This window comes from Oncorhynchus masou, chromosome 28, assembly GCF_036934945.1.
Source record: "Oncorhynchus masou masou isolate Uvic2021 chromosome 28, UVic_Omas_1.1, whole genome shotgun sequence".
NCBI lineage: Eukaryota > Metazoa > Chordata > Actinopteri > Salmoniformes > Salmonidae > Oncorhynchus > Oncorhynchus masou.
In genome coordinates this window covers 7,568,933-7,596,119 of record NC_088239.1, presented here as the reverse complement: position 1 = coordinate 7,596,119, position 27,187 = coordinate 7,568,933, and the positions used below count along the sequence as shown (strand labels likewise).

The window sequence follows — 27,187 nt, the reverse complement described above, 5'->3', positions numbered from 1 at the left end:
GATAACATTTTTATTTCACCTTTATTTAACCTGGTAGGCCAGTTGAGAACACGTTCTCATTTACAACTTGCGACCTGGCAAAGATAAAGCAAAGAATTGCAACAAAAACAACAACAGAATTACACATAAACAAACGTACAGTCAATTACACAATAGAAACATCTATGTCCAGTGTGTGCAAATGTAGAAGAGCAGGGAGGTAAGGCAATAAATAGGCCATGGAGGTGAAATCATTACAATTTAGCATTAATACTGGAGTGATGGATGTGCAGATGATGATGTAGAGATACTGGGGTGCAACAGAGAAAGAGGATAAGTAACAACATGGGGATGAGGTAGTTGGGTGTACTGTTTACAGATGAGCTGTGTACAGGTACAGTGATCGGTAAGTTGCTCTGACAGGTGATGCTTAAAGTTAGAGAGGGAGATATAAGACTCCAGCTTCAGTGATTTTTGCTATTCGTTCCAGTCATTGGCTGCAAAGGCCAATGGAAGTGTTGGCTTTAGGGATGACCAGTGAAATATACAAGCTGGAGTGTGTGCTGCAGGTGGGTGTTGCTATTGTGACACGTGAGCTGAGATAAGGCGGGGCTTTACCTAGCATAGACTTATAGATGACCTGGAGCCAGTGGGTTTGGCGACGAATATGTAGTGAGAGCCAGCCAACGAGAGCGTACAGGTCGCAGTGGTGGGTAGTATATGGGGCTTTGGTGACAAACTGGATGGCACTGAGATAGACTACGTCCAGTTTGCTGAGTAGAGTGTTGGAGGCTATTATGTAAATTACATCGCCGAAGTCAAGGATCGGTATGATAGTCCGTTTTACGAGGGTATGTTTGGCAGCATGAGTGAAGAATACTTTGTTGTGAAATAGGAAGCCAATTCTAGATTTAATTTTGGATGGGAGCTGCTTAATGTGAGTCTGAAGGAGATTTTACAGTGTCACCAGACACCTCGGTATTTGTAGTTGTCCACAAATTCTAAGTCAGAACCGTCCAGAGTAGTGATGTTAGTAGGGACGGGAGGGTGCAGGCAGCAATCGGTTGAAGAGCATGCACTTAGTTTTACTTGCATTTGAAAGCAGTTGGAGGCCACGGAAGGAGAGTTGTATGGCATTGAAGCTGCCCTGGAGGGTTGTTAACACAGTGTCCAGAGAAGGGCCAGAAGTAGACAGAATGGTGCCATTTGCGTCGAGGTGGATCAGGGACTCACCAGCAGCAAGAGCGACATCATTGATATATAAAGAGAAAAGAGTCGGCTCTAGAATTGAACCCTGTGGCATCCCCATAGAGACTGCCAGAGGTCCGGACAACAGGCACTCCGATTTGACACACTGTATTTGGTGAACCAGATGAGGCAGTCATTTGAGAAGGCAAGGTTATTGAGTCTTCCAATACATTTTTGTTCTATTACCTTTGCCTTGGGTACAGGAACAATGGTGGCCATCTTAAAGCATGTGGGGACATTAGACAGGGATAGAGAGATATTGAATATGTCCGTAAATACACCTGCCAGCTGGTCTGCGCATGCTCTGAGGACGCGGCTAGGAAAGCCGTCTGGGCTGGCAGCCTTGCGAGGGGTAACATGTTTAAATGTCTTACTCACGTCGGCCACAGAGAAGGAGAGCCCACAGTCCTTGGTAGCGTGTGGCGTTGGTGGCACTGTATTATCCTCAAAGCGCCAAAGAAGGTGTTTAGTTTATCTAGAATTAAGACGTTGATGTCCGTGACGTGGCTGGTTTTCCTTTTGTAGTCCGTGATTGTCTTGGAGCTTTGCCGTGAGGGGTGACGAGGCAGCTCAGGACAGGGACAGGTTTGAAGCTGAGGCTGGCCCATGGGGTGATGAGAGGGGCAGTACCATGGCCCAGAGTAGTACCATGGCCCAGAGCAGTAGTACCGCGGCCCAGGGCAGTAGTACCATGGTCCAGGGCAGTAGTACCACGGCCCAGGGCAGTAGTACCATGGCCCAGGGCAGTAGTACCATGGTACAGAGCAGTAGTACCGCAGCCCAGGGCAGTAGTACCATGGCCCAGGGCAGTAGTACCACGGCCCAGGGCAGTAGTACCACGGCCCAGGGCAGTAGTACCATGGCCCAGGGCAGTAGTACCATGGCCCAGGGCAGTAGTACCATGGTCCAGGGCAGTAGTACCACGGCCCAGGCCAGTAGTACCATGGCCCAGGGCAGTAGTACCATGGTCCAGAGCAGTAGTACCGCAGCCTAGGGCAGTAGTACCATGGCCCAGGGCAGTAGTACCATGGCCCAGGGCAGTAGTACCATGGCCCAGGGCAGTACCACCATGGCCCAGAGCTACTGATAAGGAGTCACACAGAGAGAAGTGCCCTGTTTACATCCACCACCTGGCAGAGATGCACTCACATGAGTGTGTGTGTATGTTTGGATTCTTCCTCTATTTTCCCTCTGTATACAAACTCGTATTGATATTCCAGTACAGCTAATACTCAAATATTATGTCTTTAACCTGGTTCACGTGATGAATATCTACTGTCAGTGAAATGAAATATTCTGGTGTTTAGTTTATAATATATATATAGTATAATGATAGCAGGACCAGTAGAGGAGAGAATAGATTTGTGGGGGCATGTCGCCTAGCAACAGGGCCATAGTCCCCCTCACCATGATGATGGATCTATAGCAGGGAGACATAGATCATCTTAGCCCACACAATAGATATAGAAATAGACATATAGATCACCGTAGCCCACAGAATAGATACAGAAATAGACACATAGGCTAAGTGACATCATAATATGATCTATGTTTGACAGTAGAACTGGGCCTATCGAGAAAAATCTCACGATAAATCGACGGAATTAATGCGATAACGATAAATTGAACAATAAGTTTAGAACATCAATATACACCACAGTTGTTTAAAATGTACCCTTTTAACTAGTGCTAGCCATCGATTTTTACATTATTAACAATAACACATATTAGTGTCATAACTGTCCTGTGAGGATCCAAATAGGTCAGATCAGGTTTGCAATTACTGACTTTAACCAGACCCCCTCTCACTCGCAGGAACTGGTGGGGTTTAACAACTCACGGTGCCCTGTTGTAAATCAAGGTAGAGCATTCAACTCTCCCTCTCCAATGTTCACCAGATGAATGTCTTCTGTTTCAACAGACCTTTTCCTGCTGAAACTCAACATGTTCTAAAGTGGATACTGGAACAATATTTCTAACATAGAACATGGAGAATGGTCAGATGCGATCTATAGAACACTAACGTCATTTTGTTTGTTATTTTGTGGTGTCATTAAAAATGTTATGAAGGAAATACTGTAACTTGGAAAGTATACCCACAACATGGACGAAGATTCTATCCTATGCGTGTGCACGTGATATGAAAATGATGAAAACATTTTTGTTAAGAAAGGGATATGATTTTAGGAGCAATTAGAGATTTTTTATAAATTACAAACTTTGCACAGTCACGCACCTGAGTGAGGTCAGAGACCTGAGCGTGTCAGCCTGACGGAATCGCCACTTTTGAACAAACTGTATAAAATTATGGGTTAAGAATTAACATACCATACCAGATATACGTAGAGCTGCAGCTACACGTTAAAAGTGGTCTGAACTCTGAATATCAACACGAGGTAGAGACGATAAACTCACCTCTCTGACAATCACTGGTACGGCTGATTTGCTGTCCTAAGTAAAGTATCTAGAAAAGTGATTTTAAGTGGGACCATTCTACTACTATTCTCAAACCATCATATTACGCTACTCTCATCACCCCACTGGGAACCATCGACACAGCTGGCTAGCACATTTTCAAAGAGGTATCTTCCAGAGCAAATGGAAGGAAAATCAACTGTCTCATTCTGTTCAGGACTACAGGACAAGTCACCAGATACAGGACAACTACAGAGATTAACAACAGAAGACTTGTTGGAACTCTTTTGGACAATCAGAGCCTTACAAGCCCAAACCCCCTTTCCAAGGCTGCCCGTTTTCCGAGAGAGATACACGGCTAAACAAGGCATCTCACGTAAATACATACATGATGTCTTACTCCAAGCGGGTGGAGGTTTGTGTGCAAAGCATAGGAATACTATTAGTGAGAGTAGTTTCTAAATTTACCAACGTTGTGTTTCTCTCCCTCTCTCTCTCTCTCTCTCTCTCTCTCTCTCTCTCTCTCTCTCTCGCGCTCTCTCGCTCTCTCTCGCGCTCTCTCGCTCTAAACTCTCGCTCTCTCGCTCTCTCTCTCTCTCTCTCTCTCTCTCTCTCTCTCTCCCTCTCTCTCTCTCTCTCTCTCTCGCGCTCTCTCTCTCTCTCTCGCGCTCTCTCGCTCTCTCGCTCTCGCTCTCGCGCTCTCTCGCTCTCTCGCTCTCGCTCTCGCTCTCGCTCTCTCTCTCTCTCTCTCTCTCTCTCTCTCTCTCTCGCGCTCTCTCGCTCTCTCGCTCTCGCTCTCTCGCTCTCTCTCTCTCTCTCTCTCTCTCTCTCTCTCTCTCTCTCGCCCTCTCCATGTCTTTTGTAACAAGCAGCCATGTTGTTGTCAGTCTGCTAGGGACCTGTTTTTAACATATTAAGTGTGTATGTTTATCCTGTGTTACCCTTTAATTAGCTAGTAAATAAATAATTGAACCGATTTGTATAGTACTAAATTATAAATAAGGTCAAATCAAATCAAATGTATTTATATAGCCCTTCGTACATCAGCTGAAATATCAAAGTGCTGTACAGAAACCCAGCCTAAAACCCCAAACAGCAAGCAATGCAGGTGTTGAAGCACGTTGGCTCGGAAAAACTCCCTAGAGTTTGAGATGGGATGTTTGCAGATGCAAGGAGGTTACGACTGTTCAGAATGATGATATGATACGAGGATATGATTAATAAGTTGACTGTTTATAGATGTTTTATAGATGTGATAGGTAAAGACTTGTTAGAGTTTAATTCAGGAGATGAAAACTCTTCAAAGAACCTCTCTCGTGGTGAACTGGTACATCAAGCTGTCTCCATACAGAAACAGGAGATAGACTAGTGTCCTGTCCAGGGGATGTACTGGTACATCAAGCTGTCTCCATACAGAAACAGGAGATAGACTAGTGTCCTGTCCAGAGGATGTGCTGCTACATCACGCTGCCTCACACTACAGAAACAGGAGATAGACTAGTGTCCTGTCCAGAGGATGTGCTGCTACATCACGCTGCCTCACACTACAGAAACAGGAGATAGACTATTGTCCTGTCCAGAGGATGTACTGGTACATCACGCTGCCTCACACTACAGAAACAGGAGATAGACTAGTGTCCTGTCCAGTGGGTGAACTGGTACATCACGCTGCCTCACACTACAGAAACAGGAGATAGACTAGTGTCCTGTCCAGGGGGTGTCCTGGTACATCACGCTGCCTCACACTACAGAAACAGGAGATAGACTAGTGTCCTGTCCAGTGGGTGAACTGGTACATCACGCTGCCTCACACTACAGAAACAGGAGATAGACTATTGTCCTGTCCAGGGGATGTACTGGTACATCACACTGCAGAAACAGGAGATGGACTAGTGTCCTGTGTGTGCATGTACAGTTTAAGTCAGAAAATTACAGACACTTAGGTTGGAGTCATTAAAACTCGTTTTTCAAACACTCTACACAAGTCGGTTAGGACATCTACTTTGTACATGACACAAGTCATTTTTCCAACAATTGTTTACAGACAGATTATTTCACTTATAATTCACTGTATCACAATTCCAGTGGGTCAGAAGTTTACATACACTAAGTTGACTGTGCCTTTAAACAGCTTGGAAAATTCCAGAAAATTATGTCATGGCTTTAGAAGCTTCTGATCGGCAAATTATTATTATTATTTTCTTCCTTTATTTAACGAGGCAAGTCAGTTAAGAACAAATTCTCATTTTCAATGACGGCCTAGGATCAGTGGGTTAACTGCCTGTTCAGGGGCAGAACGACAGATTTGAACCTTGTCAGCTCGGGGATTTGAAATTGCAACCTTTTGGTTACTAGTTGACATAATTTGAGTCAATTGGAGGTGTACCTGTGGATGTATTTCAAGGCTTACCTTCAAACTCAGTGCCTCTTTGCTTGACATCATGGGAAAATCAAAAGAAATCAGCCAAGACCTGGTTCATACTTGGGAGCCTTTTCCAAACACCTGAAGGTACCACGTTCATCTGTACAAACAATAGTATGCAAGTATAAACAACACCATCAGTCAGGAAGTTAAAGCTTGGTCGCAAATGGGTCTTCCGAATGGACAATGACCCCAAGCATACTTCCAAAGTTGTGGCAAAATGGCTTAAGGACGACAAAGTCAAGGTATTGGAGTGGCCATCACAAAGCCCTGACCTCAATCCTATAGAAAATTTGGAGGCAGAACTGAAGAAGCGTGTGTGTGAGCAAGGAGGCCTACAAACCTGACTCAGTTACACCAGCTCTACTGGTTCCACCTGCTCCCAGCTCTACTGGTTCCACTCAGTTCCACCAGCTCCCAACTTATTGTGGGAAGCTTGTGGAACGCTACCCGAAACGTTTGCCCCGAGTTAAACAATTTAAAGGCAATGCTACCAAATTCTAATTCAGTGTATGTAAACTTCTGTCCCACTGGGAATGTGATGAAAGAAATAAAAGCTGAAATAAATCATTCTCTCCACTATTATTCTGACATTTCACATTCTTAAAATAAAGTGGTGATCCTAACTGACCTAAGACAGGGAAGTTTTACTAGGATTAAATGTCAGGAATTGTGAAAAACTGAGTTTAAATGTATTTGGCTAAGGTGTATGTAAACTTCTGACTTCAACTGTACGTGTGTGTATGTGGCAATGTGAAATATGATTACTGTTGTATATTTATCAGGCTCTTTAATTCTCTCTCTTATCTCCACATTGATCTCAGTCAAGCCCCTCTCAGTCTCAGTGGCTTGGCTCAACAGAATCAATGCTTTCCACTCAGGACCTGACCCAGTTAGCTTAGCTAACACAGTAGCGGAAAGATGATTATGTTGTGTCCGTGCTAAAATTTAGCCTACAGAGTAGAAACATTGTTGTTAGAAAGTCATAATTTCTGGGTTGAAATGACATTGTAAACATTGTACTCCTTGTCTGTGGTGAGCAGTAGTCATGTTTCAGAGTGATGAGTTGTCGTTTAGTGATACTGTACAGCCCTATCACATCATACTGTAAATCATGCATATCTCTACTCTCTCCATCAGCCACTCTGCTTTCCAGTGAGGTTATTTATAAACTGGTTTTACATGCTGGATGACTAACGTACAGAGGAGTTCCTGACCAGGGAAACCTCCCGGGCCCATAACTAGAGTTTTTCCTGATCAGAATTGTTTAAAAAGTTTTAGAAACCTTGTTTACCTTGTATTATAATGTCGTCCATTTTGTATTATGCCACTATGAAATCCTCCCATACTGACCTGTGCTGTCCCGTCTGTCTGTCTGTCCCTCCCCAGCTGATTAGCGATGGCAGCTGTGTGTACGCCGAGGCGCTGTGGGACCATGTCACTATGGACGACCAGGAGCTGGGCTTCAAGGCGGGGGATGTCATCGAGGTAGTGGATGCCACTAACAAAGAGTGGTGGTGGGGACGCATTCTGGACAGTGAGGGCTGGTTCCCAGCCAGCTTCGTCCGGGTAAGAAACTCTCTCTCTCTCTCTCTCTCTCTCTCTCTCTCTCTCTCTCTCTCTCTCTCTCTCTCTCTCTCTCTCTCTCTCTCTCTCTCTCTCTCTGGAACTGAGGACAACAGAAATGAACTACTCTCTCTTATTTATCTTTGTTCTATATTATTATTGCTAGGGTTGTAAGTGCTGCAGTTGACCCCCCCAAAACATTCTGCATCTTAACTTTAGTGATCTGTTAGTGAGGGTATTCTATAACAATGGTACCTTTCTCCCTGGTCCCTGTAGTTGCGTGTGAACCAGGATGAGCCTATGGAGGAGTACCTAGCCCAGCTGGAGAAGCCTGGGGCTGGGGAGAATGACCAGCCAGGCGTGGGCCTGTTTCTGGGACCAGGCCTGCCTTGTAAGGAACAGATGAGGACTAATGTCATCAATGAGATCATGATCACAGAGAGAGACTACATCAAACACCTCAAAGACATCTGTGAGGTAAGTACAGCTCAGTTCAGACTAGAGCATCTCAGTTCAGACTACAGTGTCTCAGTTCAGACTACAGACTCTCAGTTCAGACTAGAGCATCCCAGTTCAGACTACAGCCTCTCAGTTCAGACTACAGACTCTCAGTTCAGACTAGAGCATCTCAGTTCAGACTAGAGCATCTCAGTTCAGACTACAGACTCTCAGTTCAGACTAGAGCATCTCAACTTTCAACCTGATTATTTCTAGGAATTCTTAACATATTTGACAGAGTAAAATCAGGTATACCTCTGTATAATTTACTACATGGGTCTACTGTTCCTCTCAGGGTTACATCAAGCAGTGTCGTAAGAGGATAGACATGTTCACAGAGGAGCAGCTGCTGTGTATCTTCGGAAACATCGAGGACATCTACCGCTTCCAGAAAAAGTTTCTGAAAGGTCTGGAGAAACGGTTCAACAAGGAGCAGCCGCACCTCAGCGAGATCGGATCCTGCTTCCTGGAACATGTGAGTAGTGTTCAACACACTGTGACGCTGACTTCCCCTGGCCTGTGTCATATGGCCTGAGTAACGCTGTGTAACACTGTGACGCTGACTACCCTTGGCCTGTGTCATATGGCCTGAGTAACACTGTGACGCTGACTTCCCCTGGCCTGTGTCATATGGCCTGAGTAACGCTGTGTAACACTGTGACGCTGACTACCCCTGGCCTGTGTCATATGGCCTGAGTAACGCTGTGACGCTGACTTCCCCTGGCCTGTGTCATATGGCCTGAGTAACGCTGTGTAACACTGTGACGCTGACTTCCCCTGGCCTGTGTCATATGGCCTGAGTAACGCTGTGTAACACTGTGACGCTGACTCCCCCTGGCCTGTGTCATATGGCCTGAGTAACGCTGTGACGCTGACTTCCCCTGGCCTGTGTCATATGGCCTGAGTAACGCTGTGTAACACTGTGACGCTGACTTCCCCTGGCCTGTGTCATATGGCCTGAGTAACGCTGTGTAACACTGTGACGCTGACTTCCCCTGGCCTGTGTCATATGGCCTGAGTAACGCTGTGACGCTGACTTCCCCTGGCCTGTGTCATATGGCCTGAGTAACGCTGTGACGCTGACTTCCCCTGGCCTGTGTCATATGGCCTGAGTAACGCTGTGTAACACTGTGACGCTGACTTCCCCTGGCCTGTGTCATATGGCCTGAGTAACGCTGTGACGCTGACCCCCCCTGGCCTGTGTCATATGGCCTGAGTAACACTGTGACGCTGACTCCCCCTGGCCTGTGTCATATGGCCTGAGTAACGCTGTGACGCTGACTTCCCCTGGCCTGTGTCATATGGCCTGAGTAACGCTGTGTAACACTGTGACGCTGACCCCCCTGGCCTGTGTCATATGGCCTGAGTAACACTGTGACGCTGACTACCCCTGGCCTGTGTCATATGGCCTGAGTAACGCTGTGTAACACTGTGACGCTGACCCCCCCTGGCCTGTGTCATATGGCCTGAGTAACGCTGTGTAACACTGTGACGCTGACTACCCCTGGCCTGTGTCATATGGCCTGTGTAACGCTGTGTAACACTGTGACGCTGACTACCCCTGGCCTGTGTCATATGGCCTGAGTAACGCTGTGACGCTGACCCCCCCTGGCCTGTGTCATATGGCCTGAGTAACGCTGTGACGCTGACCCCCCCTGGCCTGTGTCATATGGCCTGAGTAACGCTGTGTAACACTGTGACGCTGACCCCCCCTGGCCTGTGTCATATGGCCTGAGAAACGCTGTGTAACACTGTGACGCTGACTTCCCCTGGCCTGTGTCATATGGCCTGAGTAACACTGTGTAACACTGTGACGCTGACTTCCCCTGGCCTGTGTCATATGGCCTGAGTAACGCTGTGTAACACTGTGACGCTGACTTCCCCTGGCCTGTGTCATATGGCCTGAGTAACGCTGTGTAACACTGTGACGCTGACTTCCCCTGGCCTGTGTCATATGGCCTGAGTAACGCTGTGACGCTGCCTTCCCCTGGCCTGTGTCATATGGCCTGAGTAACGCTGTGACACTGACCCCCCCTGGCCTGTGTCATATGGCCTGAGTAACACTGTGACGCTGACCCCCCCTGGCCTGTGTCATATGGCCTGAGTAACGCTGTGTAACACTGTGACGCTGACTACCCCTGGCCTGTGTCATATGGCCTGAGTAACGCTGTGACGCTGACCCCCCCTGGCCTGTGTCATATGGCCTGAGTAACGCTGTGACGCTGACTACCCCTGGCCTGTGTCATATGGCCTGAGTAACACTGTGTAACACTGTGACGTGGACTTCACCTGGCCTGTGTCATATGGCCTGAGTAACACTGTCGGAAACATGACATTTGATTTATTTTATTTTATTTCACCTTTATTTAACCAGGTCGGCTAGATGAGAACAAGTTCTCCTTTACAACTGCGACCTGGCCAAGATAAAGCAAAGCAGTGCGACACAAACAACAACACAGAGTTACACATGGAATAAACAAACATACAGTCAATACTACAGTAGAGAATGTCTATATACATTGTGTGCAAATGAGGTAGGATTAGGGAGGAAAGGCAATAAATAGGCTATAGTGGATAAATTATTACAGTATATAGCTAATTAAACACTGGGGTGATAGATGTGCACGAGATGAGTGTGCAAGTAGCGGGACTAGGGTGCAAAGGAGCAAAATAAATCAAATAAAAAGCAATATGGTGAGCACATAGCATCTTAAACATGACGTAACATCTGAAATGAAACTGGGCTTTGATTGTGGCCTATGATGCCCCTCGTTACTATATTATTATTGGAATACCTAGGATAGGATAAAGTAATCCTTCTCACCCCCCCCCCCCCCCCCCTTAAATGATTTAGATGCACTATTGTAAAGTGGCTGTTCCACTGGATGTCATAAGGTGAATTCACCAATTTGTAAGTCGCTCTGGATAAGAGCGTCTGCCAAATGACTTAAATGTAAATGTAAATGTATTATACATGTATCTATTTATTTTTATTTATTTACTGAACCTTTATTTTATCAGAGAGTCAGACTGAGATCAAGGTCTCTTTTACAGATGAGCCCTGATTTACATCAATTACACCCGTCAATGTAAATACAACATGCAAGCAGAAAGAAAAACAAGGTTGTAAAGAACAAACACATTCATCAGTTAAAAGGTCCTCAATTATCTTTCTGAATTGACCCAGAGGTACCAGAACAAACACATTCGTCAGTTACAAGGTCCTCAATTATCTTCCTGAATTGACCAAGAGGCACCAGAGCAAACACATTCATCAGTTAAAAGGTCCTCAATTATCTTTCTGAATTGACCTAGAGGCACCAGAACAAACACATTCATCAGTTAAAAGGTCCTCAATTATCTTTCTGAATTGACAGAGGCACCAGAACATCTCATTCATCAGTTAAACGGTCCTCAATTACCTTTCTGAATTGACCCAGAGGCACCAGAACAAACACATTCACCAGTTACAAGGTCCTCAATTATCTTTCTGAATTGACCCAGAGGCACCAGAACAAACACATTCATCAGTTAAAAGGTCCTCAATTATCTTTCTGAATTGACCCAGAGGCACCAGAACAAACACATTCATCAGTTAAAAGGTCCTCAATTATCTTTCTGAATTGACAGAGAGGCACCAGAACATCTCATTCATCAGTTAAACGATCCTCAATTATCTTTCTGAATTGACCTAGAGGCACAAGGAACAAACACATTCATCAGTTAAAAGGTCCTCAATTATCTTTCTGAATTGACCAAGAGGCACCAGAACAAACACATTCATCAGTTAAAAGGTCCTCAATTATCTTTCTGAATTGACATAGAGGCACCAGAACAAACACATTCATCAGTTAAAAGGTCCTCAATTATCTTTCTGAATTGACAGAGAGGCACCAGAACATCTCATTCATCAGTTAAACGGTCCTCAATTATCTTTCTGAATTGACCTAGAGGCACAAGGAACAAACACATTCATCAGTTAAAAGGTCCTCAATTATCTTTCTGAATTGACATAAAGGCACCAGAACAAACACATTCATCAGTTACAAGGTCCTCAATTATCTTTCTGAATTGACATAAAGGCATTAGAACAAACACATTCATCAGTTAAAAGGTCCTCAATTATCTTTCTGAATTGACCTAGAGGCACCAGAACAAACACATTCATCAGTTAAAAGGTCCTCAATTATCTTTCTGAATTGACAGAGGCACCAGAACATCTCATTCAATAGTTAAATGGTCCTCATTTATCTTTCTGAATTGACCTAGAGGCACAAGGAACAAACACATTCATCAGTTAAAAGGTCCTCAATTATCTTTCTGAATTGACATAAAGGCACCAGAACAAACACATTCATCAGTTAAAAGGTCCTCAATTATCTTTCTGAATTGACATAAAGGCACCAGAACAAACACATTCATCAGTTAAAAGGTCCTCAATTATCTTTCTGAATTGACCTAGAGGCACCAGAACAAACACATTCATCAGTTTAAAGGTCCTCAATTATCTTTCTGAATTGACCTAGAGGCACCAGAACATCTCATTCATCAGTTATAAGATCCGCAATCAAAAGACCGGTGTGGTAAGTTGTATGTCTAAAGTTTGCAAAAGATATTAGGGACAGTGGAACTTTTTATAAAAGGGCTTTATAAATGATAACATAGCAATGTATCAACCTACGTGACATCAAAGAGGGCCAACTAACTTCCTGGTAGAGAATGCAGTGATGACATCAAAGAGGGCCAACTAACTTCCTGGTAGAGAATGCAGTGATGACATCACAGAGGAATGAAGTGATGAGTACTAAAACTGTTACCCATAATAAAGCACGGTAAACTGCATCCTATGGCTTTAATGAAGTGGCAGCTGTGTTCATATAGACGATGTCGCCATAGTCTAGGACCAATAGGAACAGCGACTGAATTATCTGCTTTCTACTATTTACCGAGAGGCGGGACCTATTTCTACAGAAGAAGCCCGTTTTAACTCCCAAATTATTTTACTAACTCATCAATATGCTTTTTAAAGACAGCTTTTCATCTATCTAGATGTCCAGATATTTTTAAACAGGGACACAATCAATATGGACACCATACAAAGTACAATGAAGGCAAACTGTAGATCAGATAGAGCCTGGTCAACCGTGGGGGCAATAGCATACACAACAGTATCATCAGCATACAAGTGCTTGTTTACAATTGTTTACAGACAAGTCAATTTTGTTCATATAAACAGTAAGAAGTACAGGACCCAGAATCGACCCCTGCGGGACACCTTTCGTAATATCCAGGAGACCTGATTTAACACCGTCAGTAGATACAAATTGTGTTCTATCGGTCAAGTAATTTTTAAACCAGTTACATGCAGCCTGGTCCAGGCCAATTGAGGAAAGCCTCTGAATTAGCAATGAGTGGTCAAAGCCTTTGACAGGTATATGAAGAGGGCAGCACAATGTTGCCTTTTATCCATTAACCACATCATTTATAACTAGGGATGCAGCAGAGATGACCCGGTCTAAAACCCGACTGATGTACGTTTAGAATACATTTCAAAGATCAGAAAGATCTTAGCTGAGAATTAATCAAGGATTCTAATATTTTAGCTAGGCAAGAAAGTTTATGAAGGTGGTGACCCTTGGGGATAGTACCAGATAGTACCAGATATAATGGTCAGGTTAGGGGGAGTACATGGGTCATCATCCAAACCTTGGGGATAGTACCAGATAGTACCAGATATAATGGTCAGGTTAGGGGGAGTACATGGGTCATCATCCAAACCTTGGGGATAGTACCAGATAGTACCAGATATAATGGTCAGGTTAGGGGGAGTACATGGGTCATCATCCAAACCTTGGGGATAGTACCAGATGGTACCAGATATAATGGTCAGGTTAGGGGGAGTACATGGGTCATCATCCAAACCTTGGGGATAGTACCAGATAGTACCAGATATAATGGTCAGGTAGAAAATATGGCTTAATGATTCAGCAATCAGCGGGGCAGAGAGCTGGAGCAAAAACATGGATCAAGCATATCTGCCCAAGGGAATTTTCTTCTACATCAATCTTCAGCAAGGCATCAAGCACATCAAAGATAGTGAAATGTTGAAATTAAATAAAAAATGTATGCGTTAACCGTTGAGTCAGCTAGAGGCAGGCAGAGGGAAGAGTATTCGATTGACTGACCGGGGTCAATTAAACCACCGTTTCTTTCAAATAAAAAGCCTGCCGAGATAAAATGCAGACTTAAAGCATCTGTAGTGGCTAAATTGTCCAATAGAATTGTCCCAAATTCCATTCTAATCCTTTAGCCACAATGGAGATTGGTGAAATGTTAGTCTTGACGCAGACAAATCGAATGTCCAGAGTTTGATTCAAGTTGTTCTAATTGACTAAGCGGGCTATCTGCATTGTGTCCTGCCACCCGCAACCCCTCTTTTACGCTACTGCTACTCTCTGTTCATCATATATGCATAGTCACTTTAACCATATCTACCTCAATCAGCCTGACTAACTAGTGTCTGTATGTTGCCTCACTACTTTTATAGCCTCTCTGCTGTATATAGCCTGTCTTTTTACTGTTGTTTTATTTCTTTACTTACCTATTGTTCACCTAATAATTTTTTTTGCACTATTGGTTAGAGCCTGTAAGTAAGCATTTCACTGTAAGGTCTTGTATTCGGCACACGTGACAAATAAACTTTGATTTGAAAAATCATAATCCATTCATTTGTCATTCTTCTGGACACAAAAATGTAAAGAATATTTTCTACCGAAATGAATTCTGATCATTCAAACTAAAGAAACAAACAGCATGGTGCACAAGTCTAAATACTGTGTGCTGCCGTTCCAGTCCCTCCCAGCTGGCCTCTGAGCTTGTCTGCCTTTTATCTGTGTTCTCCATCGGCCTGTAGAGGGGGAACACACACTTGACAGGGGATTAATGGCAAACACCCATACGACAGAACTGCATCGTGAATTGGAAACATGCTAATATACAACAGGACCTATTTGTCTCCTGCGGCATGACTTCTTCCATTCTTCTCAGTCAGGATGCCAGAGTCAGACAGAACTTGCTTTAGTCATGGAAGAAAAGGAGGAATTTGTACGATTCAGTGCATTTACCGTTTTCCAAAATGTAGAAGGATCACCAGTAGTTTACGTTACCTCTCTAGGGTTACGAAACCTCTCTAGAGCCTAATTGTCATCGTTTCAAACCGCCATGTTAACGCTTCCTGTCTCTTCCTCTCCCTCCTCAGCAAACAGACTTCCAGATCTACTCGGAGTACTGTAACAACCACCCCAACGCCTGTGTGCAGTTGTCCAGGCGGATGAAGACCAACAAGTACGTGTTCTTCTTCGAGGCTTGTCGTCTGCTGCAGAAGATGATTGACATCTCGCTGGATGGCTTCCTGCTCACGCCCGTCCAGAAGATCTGCAAGTACCCTCTGCAGCTGGCCGAGCTACTGAAATACACCAACCCACAGCACAGGTAAGTACCCTCTGCAGCTGGCCGAGCTACTGAAATACACCAACCCCCAGCACAGGTACTGTAAACCAGCACACACATTATACTGTACAGTCTAACCTAAACCTAATTCACTTACAGCAGGGGTATTGACACTGATAGTATATTTAGTTATTCTCAGATTGTAAATTGGCAGCCATATTAGTGACTTTTATATAAAACAAAGCTTTTATTAGATACAGTGTGATGTGAGAGAGAAAGGAAGTAGAGATAGAGGCCTAGAGTCTAACATGGTCATCTGTTCTGGGATCAGGGACTATAGGGACGTGGAGGCTGCCTTGAACGCCATGAAGAACGTGGCCAGGCTGATCAACGAGAGGAAGCGACGCCTGGAGAACATCGACAAGATCGCCCAATGGCAGCGCTCCATAGAGGACTGGGAGGTGAGGAACAGTGCATCATGGGTCATGGAACAGAATCCATGACTAGGGGTCAGGTTTTTTTCCTGACCAGGTGATTTGATCTGGAAACAATGCCTGAAGTCAGGACCAACTCCGGGCCCTTAGCTATACAATACACATCTGTTGGATGAACAATCTCTGTATCTCATGCACCCCGTATCTCTCCAGGCTCTAACATATATTTCTTGGGTTTGAACATGGTCAGGGAGAAGATATCCTGAGTAAAAGTTCAGATCTGATCTTCTCTGGAGAGCTGACGAAGATCTCCCAGCCTCAGGCTAGGAGCCAGCAGCGCATGTTCTTCCTCTTCGACCACCAGATGGTCTACTGCAAAAAGGTGAGCAACGCTGTTAACAACTCCAACCCTTCCCTGACCATGTACGCCTCAGGGTTAGAAACACTTCCCTGTATCCCACTAGGCCCTCCTGCGCAGGAACATGCTAGGACCTCCTGCGCAGGAACATGCTAGGACCTCCTGCGCAGGGACATGCTGTACTGTAAGGGTTAGTAACACTTCCCTGTATCCCACTAGGACCTCCTGCGCAGGAACATGCTAGGCCCTCCTGCGCAGGAACATGCTAGGACCTCCTGCGCAGGAACATGCTAGGTCCTCCTGCGCAGGAACATGCTGTACTGTTAGGGTTAGTAACACTTCCCTGTATCCCCCTAGGCCCTTCTGCGCAGGAACATGCTAGGCCCTCCTGCGCAGGAACATGCTAGGCCCTCCTGCGCAGGGACATGCTAGGCCCTCCTGCGCAGGGACATGCTGTACTGTTAGGGTTAGTAACACTTCCCTGTATCCCCCTAGGGCCTCCTGCGCAGGAACATGCTAGACCCTCCTGCGCAGGAACATGCTAGACCCTCCTGTGCAGGGACATGCTAGGCCCTCCTGCGCAGGGACATGCTAGGTCCTCCTGCAAAGGGACATGCTAGGCCCTCCTGCGCAGGGACATGCTAGGTCCTCCTGTACAGGGACATGCTAGGTCCTCCTGCGCAGGGACATGCTAGGTCCTCCTGCGCAGGGACATGCTAGGTCCTCCTGCACAGGGACATGCTAGGTCCTCCTGCGCAGGGACATGCTGTACTGTTAGGGTTAGTAACACTTCCCTGTATCCCCCTAGGGCCTCCTGCGCAGAAACATGCTAGACCCTCCTGCGCAGGGACATGCTAGGTCCTCCTGCGCAGGGAAATGCTGTACTGTAAGGGTTAGTAACACTTCCCTGTATCCCACTAGGACCTCCTGCGCAGGGACATGCTGTACTGTAAGGGTCGTATGGACATGGACCAGATGGAGGTGGTGGATGTGGAGGACGGGAAGGAGAAGGACTTCAACGTGTCGGTGAAGAACGCTCTGAAACTGCGCTCGCTGGCGGGGGACGAGGTCCACCTGCTGTGTGCCAAGAAGCCTGAGCAGAAACAACGCTGGCTCCGAGCCTTCCAGGACGAGAGGAGGCAGGTGCAGCACGACCGCGAGACAGGTGAGCAGGCAGGTGCAGCACGACCGTGAGACAGGTGAGCAGGCAGGTGCAGCACGACCGTGAGACAGGTGAGCAGGCAGGTGCAGCACGACCGCGAGACAGGTGAGCAGGCAGGTGCAGCACGACCGTGAGACAGGTGAGCAGGCAGGTGCAGCACGACCGCGAGACAGGTGAGCAGGCAGGTGCAGCACGACCGCGAGACAGGTGAGGAGGCAGGTGCAGCACGACCGCGAGACAGGTGAGGAGGCAGGTGCAGCACGACCGCGAGACAGGTGAGGAGGCAGGTGCAGCACGACCGCGAGACAGGTGAGGAGGCAGGTGCAGCACGACCGTGAGACAGGTGAGCAGGCAGGTGCAGCACGACCGCGAGACAGGTGAGCAGGCAGGTGCAGCACGACCGCGAGACAGGTGAGGAGGCAGGTGCAGCACGACCGCGAGACAGGTGAGGAGGCAGGTGCAGCACGACCGCGAGACAGGTGAGGAGGCAGGTGCAGCACGACCGCGAGACAGGTGAGGAGGCAGGTGCAGCACGACCGCGAGACAGGTGAGGAGGCAGGTGCAGCACGACCGCGAGACAGGTGAGGAGGCAGGTGCAGCACGACCGCGAGACAGGTGAGCAGGCAGGTGCAGCACGACCGCGAGACAGGTGAGGAGGCAGGTGCAGCACGACCGCGAGACAGGTGAGCAGGCAGGTGCAGCACGACCGCGAGACAGGTGAGGAGGCAGGTGCAGCACGACCGCGAGACAGGTGAGGAGGCGTCACCCCGTTGCCTTAGTGATAACTGTCAGTTGACCGTCTCTGTCATGGTTGTACGCCTCCGTTTGAAAAAAGGCATGTGATGAACTGCCGACCTGTGTTATTGCTAGTCAGCTTAAAGCCACTGGATTGTGTTTCCTTTCCTGTTTAGTCAAATGTGAGTTTGGTCTTCCTGTCTCTCTAATGCTGCAGTAGTAGTTGAAACAGCTGTTGGGGCTGTGCTCAGAGAACCACCAGGAAGAGAAGGGTATGCTAATGTCTCAGAGTGTCATTGATCCCTCAGACAAACAGGCAAAAGGCCCATCAATCCATCTCAGCTGCCCGCTTCGCTTCTCTGCCGTAGTCTCAGGGTTTTGTCTGGGATCTGTCACGTGTGGAGGGTTCTGGTTGGAAATTCAGTGGGTTCCCTCTCTGAGGCTGTCTGCCTTCCTAACCCTGATCCAGTCAGGTCCCCCTGGAAAACAAAGCATATGGATGCTACTGAAACTTTCTCATCCAACAATCTGGTCTTGTGTTATTCTGTTCACTCTGAAAAGCTGGGTATTGATAGGTGGTCCAGGCAGAATGAATCTGTGATATCCACAATGACCTATGACCTATGTGGTTTCCACCTCCAGGATTCTCTATCACTGAGGTCCAGAAGAAACAGGCCATGCTCAACGCCTGCAAAAGCCATCCTGCTGGGAAGCCCAAAGGTATGTCTGGGTAATGTAGTCCTTAGGGGGTTATACTGAATATGGGTGCATGGCAGAAAAACTCAATTTCCCTTTGGGAGTTTTTGGTTTGGCTGTGTGGATGAGTATGTGGAGTGTTGTTGATTTTTTAAATAGGCTTAGATAACATGTTTGGCTATATTTCTACACATTTAGTTTGTAATAATATTATATTATTCATATAAGACTCTTTAGATTGATATGCACTCGTAATCCCAGGCTGCATAAGGGCTATTTGACCAAGAAGGAGAGTGATGGAGTGCTGCATCAGATGACCTGGCCTCCACAATCACCTGACCTTTTTATTTTACCTTTTTATTTGACCAAATTCTTATTTTCAATGACGGCCTAGGAACAGTGGGTTAACTGCCTTGTTCAGGGGCAGAACGACAGATTTGTACCTTGTCAGCTCGGGGGATATGAACTTGCAACCTTTCATTTGCTAGTCTAACGCTCTAACCACTAGGCTACCCTGCCTCCCCAATTTAGATAGTTTGGGATGAGTTGGACCGCAGAGTGAAGGAAAAGCAGACAACAAATGCTCAGCATATATGGAAACTCCTTCAAGACTGTTAGAAAAGCATTCCAGATTAAGCTGGTTGAGGGAATACCAAGAGTGTGAAAAGCTGTCATCAAGGCAAAGGGTGGCTACTTTGAAGAATATAAAATATATTTTGATTTGTTTAACACTTTTTTGGTTACTACATGATTCCATATGTGTTATTTCATAGTTTTGATGTCTTCACTATTTTTCTACAATGTAGAAAATAGTAAAAATAAAGAAAACCCTTTGAATGAGTCGGTGTGTGACTGGTACTGTAGGTCTACATTGAAATGGTATTTTGGTATTTTATTAGGTTGCCCATTAGCTGTTGTGAAAGCAGCAGCTACTCTTCCTGGGGTCTACACAGACCCTTAGATTACTAACCCCCCCTCTGTTCTCCTCTCCCCAGCGGTGACCCTTAGATTACTACCCCCCCCCCCCTCTATTCTCTTCTCCCCAGCGGTGACCCTTAGATTACTAACCCCCCCTCTATTCTTCTCTCCCCAGCGGTGACCCTTAGATTACTAACCCCCCTCTGTTCTCCTCTCCCCAGCAGTGACCCTTAGATTACTAACCCCCCCCCCCCTCTGTTCTCCTCTCCCCAGTGGTGACCCTTAGATTACTAACCCCCCTCCCCCCTCCCTGTTCTCCTCTCCCCAGTGGTGACCCTTAGATTACTAACCCCCTCCCCCTCCCTGTTCTCCTCTCCCCAGCAGTGACCCTTAGATTACTAACCCCCCCCCTCTCTCTGTTCTCCTCTCCCCAGCAGTGACCCTTAGATTACTAACCCCCCCCTCTGTTCTCCTCTCCCCAGCAGTGACCCTTAGATTACTAACCCCCCCTCTCTCTGTTCTCCTCTCCCCAGCAGTGACCATTAGATTACTAATCCCCCCCCCTTCTGTTCTCCTCTCCCCAGCGATGACACGGCCCTATTGTGACTTCCTGCTCCGTCAGAAGCAGCCATCTCTGCCCAGCAGGGTTCCCCAGCAGCAGGTCTTCATGCTGGCTGAGCCCAAACGAAAGGCAACCACCTTCTGGCAAAACATCGGCAGACTGACGCCTTTCAAGAAGTGAACCGCCAAAGGAGAGGAGAGCTCTCTGCTCGTGCCTCAACTTAACTTTTTTTTATGCCAGATGCTCTTTTTTACTATTATATATATATATATACTTAATCCTATCCTAATTCATATACTGATATCGTGAAAGATTATTACGATGATATTTTTTTCTTTGGAGAAAGCACTTTATAGGTTGGTTCCAATTAGAGGTGGGAATGGTTCTTCTGGACATAGTGTGTACATATACACGAGGACTATTATTCCTGCTACTGCAACCGACAACCGATTGGTTCCACTACTGCTGCGTGATCATGTGACTGACTGCCAGTGAGGATCCTCTTTATGAAAGACGTTGACTGGCGGCAGCAAAATGTGACATCCCCCCCCAATTGTTTTTGTTTTCCGACTAAATGCCAACTGTTCACAATACCAGGAAACATGTTACTTTTGCATTTAAGTTTCTTTCTGGAAAAAAAAGGTGAAAAATTGTGATAAAGGTTTATTGTACTTCTTTTTACTGTACAAAAAAAAATGTTTTCCTGGTTTATTTTAATTATTTAAGAGTCCATAGTTCACAAGCTTTACCTTTGAACTTTCCCAAACTCGGTCCTCTGGACTCCAAGGGGTGCACATTTTGGTTTTTGCCCCTCACACTACACAGCTGATTCAAATGGTCAAAGCTTGATGATTAACAAAAACTAAACATGTACCCCTTGAGGACTGAGTTTGGGATCCCCGCCTTACCCTGTGCGTAATTAACTTCTTTATGGAAGTGCCATCTGAAGAGTGTACGGATGCTTTGAAACACACAGTATGAAGAGTACTGTTTTACCTTTATAAACCCCTACATTTACATTCATTTAGCAACACATTTTCGGATTCTACATGTACGGTATTCTCAAAATGAAGCTGGATTGAAGAGGTTCAACTGCACCTTTGTTCCCCATTGGAACGCTGTCTGTCTGTGACACCTTTCAGAAGGGTTCATTTTCAGGTGAATATTCAGGGTTTCTGGCAAGACAAAGTTGTCTGTTGTGGCAAAAAAATAAATACGTGTTCACGTTGATGAGGAGACTACAGGGAGCTTGTATTCCTGTTGATGAGGAGACTACAGGGAGCTTGTATTCCTGTTGATGAGGAGACTACAGGGAGCTTGTAATCCTGTTGATGAGGAGACTACAGGGAGCTTGTATTCCTGTTGATGAGGAGACCACAGGGAGCTTGTATTCCTGCTGATGAGGAGACTACAGGGAGCTTGTATTCCTGTTGATGAGGAGACCATAGGGAGCTTGTATTCCTGTTGATGAGGAGACTACAGGGAGCTTGTATTCCTGTTGATGAGGAGACTACAGGGAGCTTGTATTCCTGTTGATGAGGAGACTACAGGGAGCTTGTATTCCTGTTGATGAGGAGACTACAGGGAGCTTGTATTCCTGTTGATGAGGAGACTACAGGGAGCTTGTATTCCTGTTGATGAGGAGACTACAGGGAGCTTGTATTCCTGTTGATGAGGAGACTACAGGGAGCTTGTATTCCTGTTGATGAGGAGACTACAGGGAGCTTGTATTCCTGTTGATGAGGAGACTACAGGGAGCTTGTATTCCTGTTGATGAGGAGACTACAGGGAGCTTGTATTCCTGCTGATGAGGAGACTACAGGGAGCTTGTATTCCTGTTGATGAGGAGACTACAGGGAGCTTGTATTCCTGCTGAGGAGACTACAGGGAGCTTGTATTCCTGTTGATGAGGAGACTACAGGGAGCTTGTATTCCTGTTGATGAGGAGACTACAGGGAGCTTGTATTCCTGCTGATGAGGAGACTACGGGGAGCTTGTATTCCTGTTGATGAGGAGACTACAGGGAGCTTGTATTCCTGTTGATGAGGAGACTACAGGGAGCTTGTATTCCTGTTGATGAGGAGACTACAGGGAGCTTGTATTCCTGTTGATGAGGAGACTACAGGGAGCTTGTATTCCTGTTGATGAGGAGACTACAGGGAGCTTGTATTCCTGTTGATGAGGAGACTACAGGGAGCTTGTATTCCTGTTGATGAGGAGACTACAGGGAGCTTGTATTCCTGTTGATGAGGAGACTACAGGGAGCTTGTATTCCTGTTGATGAGGAGACTACAGGGAGCTTGTAATCCTGTTGATTAGGAGACCACAGAGAGCTTGTATTCCTGTTGATGAGGAGACTACAGGGAGCTTGTAATCCTGTTGATGAGGAGACTACAGGGAGCTTGTATTCCTGTTGATGAGGAGACTACAGGGAGCTTGTATTCCTGTTGATGAGGAGACTACAGGGAGCTTGTATTCCTGTTGATGAGGAGACTACAGGGAGCTTGTATTCCTGTTGATGAGGAGACTACAGGGAGCTTGTAATCCTGTTGATGAGGAGACTACAGGGAGCTTGTATTCCTGTTGATGAGGAGACTACAGGGAGCTTGTATTCCTGTTGATGAGGAGACTACAGGGAGCTTGTATTCCTGTTGATGAGGAGACTACAGGGAGCTTGTATTCCTGTTGATGAGGAGACTACAGGGAGCTTGTATTCCTGCTGATGAGGAGACTACAGGGAGCTTGTATTCCTGTTGATGAGGAGACTACAGGGAGCTTGTATTCCTGCTGAGGAGACTACAGGGAGCTTGTATTCCTGTTGATGAGGAGACTACAGGGAGCTTGTATTCCTGTTGATGAGGAGACTACAGGGAGCTTGTATTCCTGCTGATGAGGAGACTACGGGGAGCTTGTATTCCTGTTGATGAGGAGACTACAGGGAGCTTGTATTCCTGTTGATGAGGAGACTACAGGGAGCTTGTATTCCTGTTGATGAGGAGACTACAGGGAGCTTGTATTCCTGTTGATGAGGAGACTACAGTTAGCTTGTATTCCTGTTGATGAGGAGACTACAGGGAGCTTGTATTCCTGTTGATGAGGAGACTACAGGGAGCTTGTATTCCTGTTGATGAGGAGACTACAGGGAGCTTGTATTCCTGTTGATGAGGAGACTACAGGGAGCTTGTAATCCTGTTGATTAGGAGACCACAGAGAGCTTGTATTCCTGTTGATGAGGAGACTACAGGGAGCTTGTAATCCTGTTGATGAGGAGACTACAGGGAGCTTGTATTCCTGTTGATGAGGAGACTACAGGGAGCTTGTATTCCTGTTGATGAGGAGACTACAGGGAGCTTGTATTCCTGTTGATGAGGAGACTACAGGGAGCTTGTATTCCTGTTGATGAGGAGACTACAGGGAGCTTGTATTCCTGTTGATGAGGAGACTACAGGGAGCTTGTATTCCTGTTGATGAGGAGACTACAGGGAGCTTGTATTCCTGTTGATGAGGAGACTACAGGGAGCTTGTATTCCTGTTGATGAGGAGACTACAGGGAGCTTGTATTCCTGTTGATGAGGAGACTACAGGGAGCTTGTATTCCTGCTGATGAGGAGACTACAGGGAGCTTGTATTCCTGTTGATGAGGAGACTACAGGGAGCTTGTATTCCTGCTGAGGAGACTACAGGGAGCTTGTATTCCTGTTGATGAGGAGACTACAGGGAGCTTGTATTCCTGTTGATGAGGAGACTACAGGGAGCTTGTATTCCTGCTGATGAGGAGACTACGGGGAGCTTGTATTCCTGTTGATGAGGAGACTACAGGGAGCTTGTATTCCTGTTGATGAGGAGACTACAGGGAGCTTGTATTCCTGTTGATGAGGAGACTACAGGGAGCTTGTATTCCTGTTGATGAGGAGACTACAGTTAGCTTGTATTCCTGTTGATGAGGAGACTACAGGGAGCTTGTATTCCTGTTGATGAGGAGACTACAGGGAGCTTGTATTCCTGTTGATGAGGAGACTACAGGGAGCTTGTATTCCTGTTGATGAGGAGACTACAGGGAGCTTGTAATCCTGTTGATTAGGAGACCACAGAGAGCTTGTATTCCTGTTGATGAGGAGACTACAGGGAGCTTGTATTCCTGTTGATGAGGAGACTACAGGGAGCTTGTAATCCTGTTGATGAGGAGACTACAGGGAGCTTGTATTCCTGTTGATGAGGAGACTACAGGGAGCTTGTATTCCTGTTGATGAGGAGACTACAGGGAGCTTGTATTCCTGTTGATGAGGAAACCACAGGGAGCTTGTATTCCTGTTGATGAGGAGACTACAGGGAGCTTGTATTCCTGTTGATGAGGAGACTACAGGGAGCTTGTATTCCTGTTGATGAGGAGACTACAGGGAGCTTGTATACCTGTTGATGAGGAGACTACAGGGAGCTTGTAATCCTGTTGATGAGACTACAGGGAGCTTGTATTCCTGTTGATGAGGAGACTACAGGGAGCTTGTATTCCTGCTGATGAGGAGACTACAGGGAGCTTGTATTCCTGTTGATGAGGAGACTACAGGGAGCTTGGATTCCTGTTGATGAGGAGACTACAGGGAGCTTGTATTCCTGTTGGTGAGGAGACTACAGGGAGCTTGTATTCCTGTTGATGAGGAGACTACAGGGAGCTTGTATTCCTGTTGATGAGGAGACTACAGGGAGCTTGTAATCCTGTTGATGAGGAGACTACAGGGAGCTTGTATTCCTGCTGATGAGGAGACTACAGGGAGCTTGTATTCCTGCTGATGAGGAGACTACAGGGAGCTTGTATTCCTGTTGATGAGGAGACTACAGGGAGCTTGGATTCCTGTTGATGAGGAGACTACAGGGAGCTTGTATTCCTGTTGGTGAGGAGACTACAGGGAGCTTGTATTCCTGTTGATGAGAAGACTACAGGGAGCTTGTATTCCTGTTGATGAGGAGACTACAGGGAGCTTGTATTCCTGCTGATGAGGAGACTACAGGGAGCTTGTATTCCTGTTGATGAGGAGACTACAGGGAGCTTGTATTCCTGTTGATGAGGAGACTACAGGGAGCTTGTATTCCTGTTGATGAGGAGACTACAGGGAGCTTGTATTCCTGTTGATGAGGAGACTACAGGGAGCTTGTATTCCTGTTGATGAGGAGACTACAGGGAGCTTGTAATCCTGTTGATTAGGAGACCACAGAGAGCTTGTATTCCTGTTGATGAGGAGACTACAGGGAGCTTGTATTCCTGTTGATGAGGAAACCACAGGGAGCTTGTATTCCTGTTGATGAGGAGACTACAGGGAGCTTGTATTCCTGTTGATGAGGAGACTACAGGGAGCTTGTATTCCTGTTGATGAGGAGACTACAGGGAGCTTGTATACCTGTTGATGAGGAGACTACAGGGAGCTTGTAATCCTGTTGATGAGACTACAGGGAGCTTGTATTCCTGTTGATGAGGAGACTACAGGGAGCTTGTATTCCTGCTGATGAGGAGACTACAGGGAGCTTGTATTCCTGTTGATGAGGAGACTACAGGGAGCTTGGATTCCTGTTGATGAGGTGACTACAGGGAGCTTGTATTCCTGTTGATGAGGAGACTACAGGGAGCTTGTAATCCTGTTGATGAGGAGACTACAGGGAGCTTGTAATCCTGTTGATGAGGAGACTACAGGGAGCTTGTATTCCTGTTGATGAGGAGACTACAGGGAGCTTGTATTCCTGTTGATGAGGAGACTACAGGGAGCTTGTATTCCTGTTGATGAGGAGACTACAGGGAGCTTGTATTCCTGTTGATGAGGAGACTACAGGGAGCTTGTATTCCTGTTGATGAGGAGACTACAGGGAGCTTGTAATCCTGTTGATGAGGAGACTACAGGGAGCTTGTAATCCTGTTGATGAGGAGACTACAGGGAGCTTGTATTCCTGTTGATGAGGAGACTACAGGGAGCTTGTAATCCTGTTGATGAGGAGACTACAGGGTGCTTGTATTCCTGTTGATGAGGAGACTACAGGGAGCTTGTAATCCTGTTGATGAGGAGACTACAGGGAGCTTGTAATCCTGTTGATGTGGAGACTACAGGGTGCTTGTATTCCTGTTGATGAGGAGACTACAGGGAGCTTGTAATCCTGTTGATGAGGAGACTACAGGGAGCTTGTAATCCTGTTGATGAGGAGACTACAGGGAGCTTGTATTCCTGCTGATGAGGAGACTACAGGGAGCTTGTATTCCTGCTGATGAGGAGACTACAGGGAGCTTGTAATCCTGCTGATGAGGAGACCACAGGGAGCTTGTATTCCTGTTGATGAGGAGACTACAGGGAGCTTGTATTCCTGTTGATGAGGAGACTACAGGGAGCTTGTATTCCTGTTGATGAGGAGACTACAGGGAGCTTGTATTCCAGTTGATGAGGAGACTACAGGGAGCTTGTATTCCTGTTGATGAGGAGACTACAGGGAGCTTGTATTCCTGTTGATGAGGAGACTACAGGGAGCTTGTATTCCTGTTGATGAGGAGACTACAGGGAGCTTGTATTCCTGTTGATGAGGAGACTACAGGGAGCTTGTATTCCTGTTGATGAGGAGACTACAGGGAGCTTGTAATCCTGTTGATGAGGAGACTACAGGGAGCTTGGAGATTCCAGGGAAGTACAGTGTATTTGGATAGTTTCAGACCCCTTCCCTTTTCCCACATTTTGTTACGATAGCCATATTCTAACATGGACTAAATAAATAA

At 46.3% G+C, this 27,187-nt stretch overlaps 1 protein-coding gene across 2 annotated transcripts in view; it reads left to right on the top strand.

Moving 5' to 3' along the window:
- Positions 1-21,676, top strand: part of LOC135517132 (rho guanine nucleotide exchange factor 4-like) — a 122,571-nt gene extending 100,895 nt beyond the window's left edge. Inside the window, exons 5-13 of one of the 2 annotated variants that reach the window (XM_064941163.1) lie at positions 7,454-7,633; positions 7,907-8,107; positions 8,424-8,603; positions 15,387-15,619; positions 15,909-16,038; positions 16,262-16,393; positions 17,291-17,534; positions 18,909-18,986; positions 20,465-21,676. In XM_064941163.1, coding sequence (XP_064797235.1) covers positions 7,454-7,633; positions 7,907-8,107; positions 8,424-8,603; positions 15,387-15,619; positions 15,909-16,038; positions 16,262-16,393; positions 17,291-17,534; positions 18,909-18,986; positions 20,465-20,622 — 1,536 coding nt within the window. In that variant the 3' untranslated portion in view covers positions 20,623-21,676. The remainder of the gene's footprint in view (positions 1-7,453; positions 7,634-7,906; positions 8,108-8,423; positions 8,604-15,386; positions 15,620-15,908; positions 16,039-16,261; positions 16,394-17,290; positions 17,535-18,908; positions 18,987-20,464) is intronic. The other variant, XM_064941164.1, reaches the window with a different exon arrangement.
- Positions 21,677-27,187: the final 5,511 nt, after the last annotated feature.